The sequence below is a fragment of the Procambarus clarkii genome, chromosome 83 (genome assembly GCF_040958095.1).
Source record: "Procambarus clarkii isolate CNS0578487 chromosome 83, FALCON_Pclarkii_2.0, whole genome shotgun sequence".
NCBI lineage: Eukaryota > Metazoa > Arthropoda > Malacostraca > Decapoda > Cambaridae > Procambarus > Procambarus clarkii.
The window spans coordinates 11,088,920-11,101,220 of NC_091232.1; the positions used below are offsets into that span (position 1 = coordinate 11,088,920).

Below are 12,301 nucleotides of genomic sequence, written 5' to 3' on the forward strand. Positions count from 1 at the left end.
CTGTGTGAGCGTCGCTGGTGACGGTAGTGGTGGTGATGGTGGTGGTAATGATGGTTGTGGTGGTGGTGATGGTGTTAGTAGCGGTGGTGATGGAGGAGGTGGTAGTGGCTGGAGCCTTGGAGGCAGAGACAGTGCAGGGACAGCGTGTGTGAGCGAGGGGAGTAGTTCAATACAACATAATATCCCACCCTCCACCTGAGTGATTGCTTACTGTTGCTGATGTGGGTAAAACAGTAGAGGTACGGACATGAGACAACGAGAGAGAGAGAGAGAGAGAGAGAGAGAGAGAGAGAGAGAGAGAGAGAGAGAGAGAGAGAGAGAGAGAGAGAGAGAGAGAGAGAGAGAGAGAGAGAGAGAGAGACAGAGAGAGAGAGAGAGACAGAGAGAGAGAGAGAGAGAGAGAGAGAGAGAGAGAGAGAGAGAGAGAGAGAGAGAGAGAGACAGAGAGAGAGAGAGACAGACAGACAGAAGGTCACAAAGACAGAGACAGAAAACTGGGAAGCTGGGTGACATAAAAACACGAGGAACAGTCTGGAGTCTTCACAAAATCATTCCAAATGACATCAATACGAATATAATTATTTCTCTCACCGATTGATGGAAGAATGGACGGAACAGATTGTAGTGGAGCGCAGAGCGCAGTCAATGGAGCACAGTGTAGTGGAAGGCGTAGTGTATAGTGATGGGAGCAGAGTATAGTAGAGAGAGCAGGGCGTAGTAGAGAGAGATCAGGGGTGTAGTTGAGAGAGAGATCAGGGTGTAGTAGAGAGAGAGAGAGTAAGGAGTAACCACACGGAACAATGTCTACTCAGAGTGTGTACAAGACAATGACTGTGTAGTGCTAGGCGGGTTGCCGTCTCCCAACTTCATCCACGTTGCCAATACATTACCGAAGTATTGGTACACACATATACACATATACAGATAAAAGTAAAAAATACTTTACCCTCTGAAGAGCGACGCTTTCAGACTTTTACGGTACTTTTTTTGCCCACAATTTTCTACTTGGTAATTATCCCTGCTTGGTGGTCTACGTTCCTCCTTGATCATTAATACTCTGATTTTACTAAAAACATATCCAAAGTTCTTTCACTTTAACAAAGCCTTTCACATTACACCTCACGAAGGACTCACTATAAGAGGAGTATGATATTGAGAGACAATTAAGATAACACTTAATTGTCTCCCAATTGTTTCCTTTAATTAAGATCATTTTAATTAGCTTTAGCTGAAACGTGGTATTGTTACTTTAAAAGAAACATAAGATCAGCATAAATGAAGTCTGAATGGAGAATTGTTTCAAATGGAGTGCCCAAAAGGTTCCATCCTGGGAACTCTGACGTTTTCCATATAAATAAATAATTTACTCCCCAGGAGTGAGCAGCAGGATAATTATATGTGTTGTTGATGCTTAAAAAAAACAGGAAATAAATTCAGATAATTACTCCTCATCGCTGACAGAAGAGACGAAAGATTAGTAAATTCAGTTCAGTGCTGAAAAACATAGGACTCAGTCGACCCCTCATTCTACAGTGACACAGTCGTCCCCTCATACTACAGTGACACAGTCGACCCCTCATACTACAGTGACACAGTCGTTCCCTTATACTACAGTGACACAGTCGTCCCCTCATACTACAGTGACACAGTCGACCCCTCATACTACAGTGACACAGTCGACCCCTCATACTACAGTGACACAATCGTTCCCTCACACTACAGTGACACAGTCGTCCCCTCATACTACAGTGACACAGTCGACCCCTCATACTACAGTGACACAGTCGACCCCTCATACTACAGTGACACAGTCGACCCCTCATACTACAGTGACACAATCGTTCCCTTACACTACAGTGACACAGTCGACCCCTCATACTACAGTGACACAGTCGACCCCTCATACTACAGTGACACAGTCGACCCCTCATACTACAGTGACACAGTCGTCCCTCATACTACAGTGACACAGTCGACCCCTCATACTACAGTGACACAGTCGTCCCTCATACTACAGTGACACAGTCGACCCCTCATACTACAGTGACACAGTCGACCCCTCATACTACAGTGACACAGTCGTTCCCTCACACTACAGTGACACAGTCGACCCCTCATACTACAGTGACACAGTCGACCCCTCATACTACAGTGACACAATCGTTCCCTCACACTACAGTGACACAGTCGACCCCTCATACTACAGTGACACAGTCGACCCCTCATACTACAGTGACACAGTCGACCCCTCATACTACAGTGACACAGTCGTCCCTCATACTACAGTGACACAGTCGACCCCTCATACTACAGTGACACAGTCGTCCCTCATACTACAGTGACACAGTCGACCCCTCATACTACAGTGACACAGTCGACCCCTCATACTACAGTGACACAGTCGTTCCCTCACACTACAGTGACACAGTCGACCCCTCATACTACAGTGACACAGTCGACCCCTCATACTACAGTGACACAATCGTTCCCTCACACTACAGTGACACAGTCGTCCCCTCATACTACAGTGACACAGTCGACCCCTCATACTACAGTGACACAGTCGACCCCTCATACTACAGTGACACAGTCAACCCCTCATACTACAGTGACACAGTCGACCCCTCATACTACAGTGACACAGTCGACCCCTCATACTACAGTGACACAATCGTTCCCTCACACTACAGTGACACAGTCGACCCCTCATACTACAGTGACACAGTCGACCCCTCATACTACAGTGACACAGTCGACCCCTCATACTAAAGTGACACAGTCGACCCTCATACTACAGTGACACAGTCGACCCCTCATACTACAGTGACACAATCGTTCCCTCACACTACAGTGACACAGTCGTCCCCTCATACTACAGTGACACAGTCGACCCCTCATACTACAGTGACACAGTCGACCCCTCATACTACAGTGACACAGTCGACCCCTCATACTACAGTGACACAGTCGACCCCTCATACTACAGTGACACAGTCGACCCCTCATACTACAGTGACACAATCGTTCCCTCACACTACAGTGACACAGTCGACCCCTCATACTACAGTGACACAGTCGACCCCTCATACTACAGTGACACAGTCGACCCCTCATACTACAGTGACACAGTCGTCCCTCATACTACAGTGACACAGTCGACCCCTCATACTACAGTGACACAGTCGTCCTCTCACACCAAGGCTTAAAGCAATACTTCACGTTTCATTAATGCCTCTCAAGAGTGACTTAAATAAACTGTGATTATCCACGATATGTAGCAGAGTTTATTTAAATAATATAGTGGATAAATGTTGTTATTTCTATTATGGTGAGGTGAAGGTTGCTGTGTGTTGCTTGGATGAGATGTGTGTGCGGGCTTGTTTATGTTTTATTGTCGTGTGTTTGTGGTTCTTGTTAGTGTGTGTGTGTGTGTGTGTGTGTGTGTGTGTGTGTGTGTGTGTGTGTGTGTGTGTGTGTGTGTGTGTGTGTGTGTGTGTGTACACAAAGTAATCCCTTCAGCACTCTGGCCAGAACAGGTCAATACTATTCACACTCTCCCTTATTATACCTCCTCTAATCGTCTTTCCTTTTGCTCTTCCTATTTCTTTTCTCATTTCTCCAATCCTCTTCCACCCCCCCTCCTCCCCCTACCCTTATCCTCTGTCCCATCCCAACCCCCTACCATCCCCCTTACCCCCTTCCCCTAACCACTACCCCTAAAAATAAACTTCCATTTGCAATTACCTTTCCTCTGAAATCTTTCATTATGACTCAAGAGGCAGCTTGGTGCCAGTGAGGAAGACTTGGAGGGGAGAGGGGTTAGAAGAGAGGTTGGGAGAGGGGTTAGAAGAGAGGTTGGGAGAGGGGTTAGAAGAGAGGTTGGGAGAGGGGTTAGAAGAGAGGTTGGGAGAGGGGTTAGAAGAGAGGTTGGGAGAGGGGTTAGAAGAGAGGTTGGGAGAGGGGTTAGAAGAGAGGTTGGGAGAGGGGTTAGAAGAGAGGTTGGGAGAGGGGTTAGAAGAGAGGTTGGGAGAGGGGTTGGAAGAGAGGTTGGGAGAGGGGTTAGAAGAGAGGTTGGGAGAGGGGTTGGAAGAGAGGTTGGGAGAGGGGTTAGAAGAGAGGTTGGGAGAGGGGTTAGAAGAGAGGTTGGGAGAGGGGTTAGAAGAGAGGTTGGGAGAGGGGTTAGAAGAGAGGTTGGGAGAGGGGTTAGAAGAGAGGTTGGGAGAGGGGTTAGAGGAGAGGTTGGGAGAGGGGTTAGAAGAGAGGTTGGGAGAGGGGTTAGAAGAGAGGTTGGGAGAGGGGTTAGAAGAGAGGTTGGGAGAGGGGTTAGAAGAGAGGTTGGGAGAGGGGTTAGAAGAGAGGTTGGGAGAGGGGTTAGAAGAGAGGTTGGGAGAGGGGTTAGAAGAGAGGTTGGGAGAGGGGTTAGAAGAGAGGTTGGGAGAGGGGTTAGAAGAGAGGTTGGGAGAGGGGTTAGAAGAGAGGTTGGGAGAGGGGTTAGAAGAGAGGTTGGGAGAGGGGTTAGAAGAGAGGTTGGGAGAGGGGTTAGAAGAGAGGTTGGGAGAGGGGTTAGAAGAGAGGTTGGGAGAGGGGTTAGAAGAGAGGTTGGGAGAGGGGTTAGAAGAGAGGTTGGGAGAGGGGTTAGAAGAGAGGTTGGGAGAGGGGTTAGAAGAGAGGTTGGGAGAGGGGTTAGAAGAGAGGTTGGGAGAGGGGTTAGAAGAGAGGTTGGGAGAGGGGTTAGAAGAGAGGTTGGGAGAGGGGTTAGAAGAGAGGTTGGGAGAGGGGTTAGAAGAGAGGTTGGGAGAGGGGTTAGAAGAGAGGTTGGGAGAGGGGTTAGAGGAGAGGTTGGGAGAGGGGTTAGAAGAGAGGATAAGGGTTAGTAGAGACATTTATCGATGGATTCGAAGTAGGATTAGAAAAGCGTTAAGAAAACCAGAAGAACGGTTAGAATAGGATTAAGTTGGAATTTAACACTGTGAAATAAGGTTGGGAAGGATAGAGAGGAGAGGATTTAGACTGGGAAAGAGGGTTAGAAAGGCAATAGAAGAGAGAGGGCTTACTGAAGATGAATATGGGAAAGATGGAAGGTGTTCGGAACATAAGGGGTAACCTGGAGTGAGGTTCTGGAATTCCACATCTTTTTTTTTTTTTTTGTAACACATCCATGATCCAACGGCGCTGGACTTCCCTCTGTTAAGTTGATAGACTTGACACTGTTCACGAGGGACACTCAGGCACTCAGAAGCCCGCTCACGTGTGTTCACTCACTCACATGTGTTCACTCACTCACATGTTTCCACTCACTCACATGTGTCCACTCACTCACATGTGTCCACTCACTCACATGTGTCCACTCAAATGTGTTCACTCACTCACATGTGTTCACTCACTCACATGTGTCCACTCACTCACATGTGTCCACTCACTCACATGTGTCCACTCACTCACATGTGTACACTCACTCACATGTGTCCACTCACTCACATGTGTCCACTCACTCACATGTGTCCACTCACTCAAATGTGTCCACTCACTCACATGTGTCCACTCACTCACATGTGTCCACTCACTCACATGTGTCCACTCACTCACATGTGTCCACTCACTCACATGTGTCCACTCACTCACATGTGTCCACTCACTCACATGTGTCCACTCACTCACATGTGTCCACTCACTCACATGTGTCCACTCACTCACGTGTGTCCACTCACTCACATGTGTCCACTCACTCAAATGTGTCCACTCACTCACATGTGTCCACTCACTCACATGTGTCCACTCACTCACATGTGTCCACTCACTCACATGTGTCCACTCACTCAAATGTGTCCACTCACTCACATGTGTTCACCCACTCACATGTGTTCACTCACTCACATGTGTTCACTCACTCACATGTGTCCACTCACTCACATGTGTCCACTCACTCAAATGTGTCCACTCACTCACATGTGTTCACTCACTCACATGTGTTCACTCACTCACATGTGTTCACTCACTCACATGTGTCCACTCACTCACATGTGTCCACTCACTCACATGTGTCCACTCACTCACATGTGTCCACTCACTCACATGTGTTCACTCACTCACGTGTGTTCACTCACTCACATGTGTCCACTCACTCACATGTGTCCACTCACTCACATGTGTCCACTCACTCACATGTGTTCACTCACTCACATGTGTCCACTCACTCACATGTGTTCACTCACTCACATGTGTCCACTCACTCACATGTGTCCACTCACTCACATGTGTCCACTCACTCACGTGTGTTCACTCACTCACATGTGTTCACTCACTCACATGTGTCCACTCACTCACGTGTGTTCACTCACTCACATGTGTCCACTCACTCACATGTGTCCACTCACTCACGTGTGTTCACTCACTCACATGTGTTCACTCACTCACATGTGTCCACTCACTCACGTGTGTTCACTCACTCACATGTGTCCACTCACTCACATGTGTTCACTCACATGTGTTCACTCACTCTCGTGTGTTCACTCACTCACGTATGTCTACTCACTCACATGTGTCCACTCACTCACATGTGTTCACTCACTCACGTGTCCATTCACCCGGCTGTACTCAAGAGGGTAAAATGCCAGCAATAAATGTTTTTGTTACATTATTTACATTTAAATCGTGTTAACTACATCTTTAACCCATTACAGTTATTTGCAACATTTACACTGAAGAAGTTCCATCTGATATCACTGTGACTGATGTGTGTCTTGTTTAATCTGTGTTCTCTCGTTCTGTTCTTCCTCAACAAAAATATTGATGTTTTACTTCGTAAATTTCTCACTGAATTGTTTTCTCGTTGTCACGATCTCCTGCTCCAAAGATCTAATCGAAAAACTATACAAATCTATTAAATTCCTTGTGAGTCCATGCGACAGGCGCGTCGTACCCAGGTCGTCCTCCTAAGGTTTCCCAACGTCAAGAAAACGGTCAATTTAAAGTGTCCTCTCCTGACCTACCAGAGGACCCAAAACAGAAAATGGGACAGTATGTCACTTTCGCGAACCGCTTTCATTTTCTAGTACGATAATTTTTGGCCTTATGTAACGCATACGATCGAAAAGCGACGTTCTTTGTAAGAGGACAGATTGTCGTATAAAGCTGAGCTGTGGAAGAGGAATGGCTGACGGCAGTATTGAGACCCAGTGGTCAAACTGGCGACACCTTTTCCAGAGACTCCCCAGGTGGAAGGGGGTATCCAACATCCATTCCGTTCTTTCTCTTGATTTCGCAATTCGTTTCCCATCAGCACTAGGGAGTTCATCTATATTCCTCTCTCTCCCTCTCATGGCTTCCTCCACTACTGCCTTAAACATTTCCTGGAATTGTGTTAAACTCATCGCTTATCAAATGTTGTCTTCGTAAACTATTTCTCGCGTTGTTCCATCCTAAATCTCATGGTTATTTGTTATTAATATATTCCAGATGGTTACATTGCTTTAGCGTGGACTGATCTCAAGCATGTGTAGCTGTTAATTAGAGTCCAGTGCTCTTTCTTGCTTTCCTTAATATCTCTTCTCTTTACTTTCTCCAATTCCTCTTGTTCCTCCTCACCTGAGTGTTTTATATATAATATTCGAGTATATGCAAGACAAATGCTTAAGGTTATTACACTCATGATCAAAGCACAGTTTACCTGTCATAGTGTTATTGTTTTTAGCGGAATCAGCGCCGAATCCTACACAGGAAGATAATTACAATGTGAGCGCGCACGCTAATCTTCTCCGTTGCTGTAAACAAAGATTTACTAATTTGGAAAGATTTATGCAGTGGTTATTTATCCCACAAACGGAATTTTAATTGATTCTGGTTCTGGCTGGACACATTCATTAGCCTGTGAATACACACACACACACACACACACACACACACACACACACACACACACACACACACACATACACATACACACACACACACACACACACACACACACACACACACACACACACATACACATACACACACACACACACACACACACACACACACACACACGCACACACACACACACACACACACACACACACACGAAAAACCTCAATAGTCAATCAACGGATGCCTCTCAATCTGTAGAGTGAACATTAATAAAATTTTCGATCACAACTCAACTGATTTACGCCATCTCAACTTTCATTTTTCCATCAACGGTAATCAACAAACATTGTTTTTTATCACTGTCATCAACAAGCTTGAGCTAACAAAAGACAAGTACTTGTTTACGACACGAGCGAGGTGAACTACATCGGAACAACTCAGTACGTTTCGTTTGTCTTCGCTGCACAACGTATCGACTGGACGTAGTTGAGCTATGCAACACGAAAGCAACTGCTTCTGATTAGCGTTCCTGTGCTTCTTGCTTATCCACGAATGATGACAGTGAAGATCTAAATATACTTTATAGTGGTTGATGCTGCAGTGAAGGTCAGCACTAGTCAGCAAGGAGGCGCAGCAGGAGACTCCAGGAGCATGTGAGGCACAGCAGGAGACGCCAGGAGTATGTGAGGCACAGCAGGAGGCCCCAGGAGTATGTGAGGCACAGCAATAGGCACCAGGAGTATGTGAGGCACAGCAGGAGACGCCAGGAGCATGTGAGGCACAGCAGGAGGCACCAGGAGTATGTGAGGCACAGCAGGAGACACTAGGAGCATGTGAGGCACAGCAGGAGGCACCAGGAGCCTGTGAGGCACAGCAGGAGGCACCTGGAGCCTGTGAGGCACAGCAGGAGGCACCGGGAGCATGTGAGGCACAGCAGGAGACGCCAGGAGCATGTGAGGCACAGCAGGAGACACTAGGAGCCTGTGAGGCACAGCAGGAGGCACCAGGAGCCTGTGAGGCACAGCAGGAGGCACCTGGAGCCTGTGAGGCACAGCAGGAGGCACCGGGAGCATGTGAGGCACAGCAGGAGACGCCAGGAGCATGTGAGGCACAGCAGGAGGCACCAGGAGCATGTGAGGCACAGCAGGAGACACTAGGAGCATGTGAGGCACAGCAGGAGGCACCAGGAGCATGTGAGGCACAGCAGGAGGCACCAGAAGCATGTGAGGCACAGCAGGAGGCACCTGGAGCTTGTGAGGCACAGCAGGAGGCACCTGGAGCTTGTGAGGCACAGCAGGAGGCACCAAGAACATGTGAGGCACAGCAGGAGACATCAGGAGCATGTGAGGCACAGCAGGAGGCACCTGGAGCCTGTGAGGCACAGCAGGAGACACCAGGAGCATGTGAGGCACAGCAGGAGACACCAGGAGCATGTGAGGCACAGCAGGAGGCACCTGGAGCATGTGAGGCACAGCAGGAGGCACCTGGAGCATGTGAGGCACAGCAGGAGGCACCTGGAGCATGTGAGGCACAGCAGGAGGCACCTGGAGAGTGTGAGGCACAGTCTGTAGTTTGATTTTGATCTTATATTCATTAGCCAGTAATACAAAAACATCATTTTGTTTCACCTTACATACTTCCTTTACCCTGTCTATATATTCTAATATTGTATTGCATTGATTAAACTTTTGATGTTATGTTGAGTACTACCATTTCGGAAGTGACAATAGCATTGAGTAGTCAGCATATTATTAATATGCTGGATTAAAATTTAAAGTATAAATAGGTGCAACAAAGATTGTAAAACAACGTCAGGAGGCAGCAGGAGCAAGCGAGGCCAACACAGACGCGGTTCTGTTGCGTTGGTCGGACAGAGGAAATAAGTCACTCTAAAAATACCAGAATTGGAGCGTTCACGGAGGCAGAGCGGCTGAAATAATCGCGGGATCCGACCAGCCAGGAGCCGGGCCTCGAGGCCTGGGCCGTGATTCGTCAAGTGGTAATTAGCCAGGGCAGGAGAAGCACGCCTTTCGAATTCAGTTCCCAGGAAAGGTCACGTGTCACGCGGATGACGGATGTATTGAAGTGACAGGTGAGGTGAAGGATCCACAGGACCCGTTGGGACCTGTCTCCTGTCTCGATGACGACGTTGGTGGTGGGGACGGGCGGGGCTCGACCCCCGTCCTTGCTTGAGGCGTGAGATTTACTGGCCTTATTAAACACCACACCCATACAGACGTTTACATGGTGTTTTGATCATTACCTTACACAGTTTATATATATATATATATATATATATATATATATATATATATATATATATATATATATATATATATATATATATATATATATATATATAATATTATTTTTGGGGGGTACCACCTCTGGTGCGAGTGTAGTGACACATAGCCTCGGAGAAGAAATATAAGTATAGTATAGTATATACTATACCAAGAGCTAGGAGATATTATGTATATATATGTTAGCTTTTCTATCACCCCTCAGTATCTTTGGTTAAAGAAACACACTTCATTAAGTCAATAAGTGTGAATAAGGATGCTACTTTACACTGTAAACGTTACACAGAGTGTTGTGTACCTGGCGTCACGTCCAGCAGAAACACCCATAATGCAGTATTAGCTGTGAGAGGTTGACACAGCAAGCAAGAGGCGGCCTGACGGCTTTGCTGTGTAAACTCCATTTATTAATGGGAGCAGTAAACTAGCAATGACCGCTCGTTCAATTGTATACTCGTTTACCGCATGATTGCTGCTCCGTTTTCATGATAAATGTCATTGATACAATCTGTAAAGAATGTGTTCTCAGGGAATATTAATAGAACACTAATGACAAGGTGGCTTGATGACATGTCGTCGACAGCGACGTATCGGGCACACTCAGCTGGCTGGGCGCTCACGCGATATCGGTCGACAGCGACGTATCGGGCACACTCAGCTGGCTGGGCGTATCGGGCACACTCAGCTGGCTGGGCGTATCGGGCACACTCAGCTGGCTGGGCGTATCGGGCACACTCAGCTGGCTGGGCGTATCGGGCACACTCAGCTGGCTGGGCGCTCACGCGATATCGGCATTTGTTCTGCTGGGCTAAACTGGAAAGTGTGATGGATTTGAAGGGTCTTGTGAATAGCTCAGGGAGAAGTATTTGCCCAGCGACTTCAATGGTATTTCCATGCGGGTCTGCGTTCATCTACATCGAAAACCACGGTTACGGGGAGCCGGTCGGCCGAGCAGACAGCACTCTGGGCTTGTGATCCCGTGGTCCTGGGTTCGATCCCAGGCGCCGGCGAGAAACAATGGGCAGAGTTTCTTTCACCCTATGCCCCTGTTACCTAGCAGTAAAATAGGTACCTAGGTGTTAGTCAGCTGTCACGGGCTGCTTTCTGGGGGTGGAGGCCTGGTCGAGGACCGGGCCGCGGGGACACTAAAAAGCCCCGAAATCATCTCAAGATAACCTCAAGATGGTAACGCCAGTCTACTACACAGGAGGTGAAGCACAAGTCGGAGCAGAGAACCTCTAGATAACAGTATAGCTTTATTTCTGAATGAGCTGCAGATATATTAGAAAAAATTCTTTAATATCATAGAAAAAACTGGAATGAAAGAGAGCGAGAAGTAAAACGTAGACCTGGCTCTCTGCACCTATTTTCAGTTTCAAATTACGACTTTTCATACCGAAAATATGCCAATTACTGAAAACGGCGATTGGGTCATATTTTGGCCAACCCCCCCCCCCCCCCCCCTGCAGTTTCCCAAATATCTGAAAAGAACTGCCTCGTAAGGGGCCAAGAGACCTTCTTTACTTTCCTTAACTCTTATGTACTTATGAAGATTTCACACAACTTAGGGAACCTCTATTTCACAACTCGATTAAAAACACAGGATCACAGATTAAAAAAACAGGATCCAAGAGCTAAAGCCCAGTCATGCAAATTCAACTAAATAAGTACAAAAATACAAATTTACTCTAACATTCCTAGCAATAGTAGAACAAAATAAAATGAAAAGGTACAGAGTGTGGGGCACAATCTGCGTATTGTGTTGTTCTATATTTAATGTTGAAAATAAATGTATGATGTAAGCTGGCGGGTTGTACACTAACCGGAATTAGGAGATCAATATAACCAACTTGTGTTGTTGTGTTCACAAAAACCACTTTGTCGTACCCTCGGTTATAAGCTCACCCTGGCTATAACGACCCAGACGAGGTGACGGTGGGTGATAATACGTCCCTGAGTCAACTAATCAGACAACCAGTCAACACTTCCTTGTTTACGCGACAGCCGACACCCCCAGGCGGAGAACCGGGGCTGTTAAACAATGCCCTCAGAGCTGTGTGTCGTCCTCTTGAAGTTAATGCTCTTCAACAGGAATTTATCCCCCCACTACAAGAGGTTCAGTATACATCATAACACTCAAGGGGATCAGGATC

The 12,301-nt window shown here is 47.1% G+C and overlaps 2 protein-coding genes across 2 annotated transcripts; one reads left to right on the plus strand and one right to left on the minus strand.

Moving 5' to 3' along the window:
• Positions 1–3,764: 3,764 nt before the first annotated feature.
• Positions 3,765–4,883, minus strand: LOC123768804 (proteoglycan 4-like). Its single transcript, XM_045759589.2, has one exon. It carries the CDS (start codon positions 4,881–4,883, stop codon positions 3,765–3,767), a length of 1,119 nt encoding a protein of 372 aa, XP_045615545.2.
• Positions 4,884–7,149: 2,266 nt separating this feature from the next.
• LOC138358374 (retinitis pigmentosa 1-like 1 protein) lies at positions 7,150–9,424 on the plus strand. Its single transcript, XM_069316210.1, has 2 exons — positions 7,150–7,224; positions 8,603–9,424. The coding sequence occupies exons 1-2, from the start codon at positions 7,150–7,152 to the stop codon at positions 9,422–9,424; spliced, it is 897 nt and encodes a 298-aa protein (XP_069172311.1).
• Positions 9,425–12,301: the final 2,877 nt, after the last annotated feature.

Excerpts from the sequence above, each read along its gene's own strand:
- LOC123768804 (XM_045759589.2), bottom strand. The coding sequence starts at position 4,883 with ATGTCTCTACTAACCCTTATCCTCTCTTCTAACCCCTCTCCCAACCTC.
- LOC138358374 (XM_069316210.1), top strand. The coding sequence starts at position 7,150 with ATGGCTGACGGCAGTATTGAGACCCAGTGGTCAAACTGGCGACACCTT. Across the intron at positions 7,225-8,602 it reads GACTCCCCAGGTGGAAGGGG|CAGGAGACGCCAGGAGCATG; the intron begins GTATCCAACATC and ends TGTGAGGCACAG.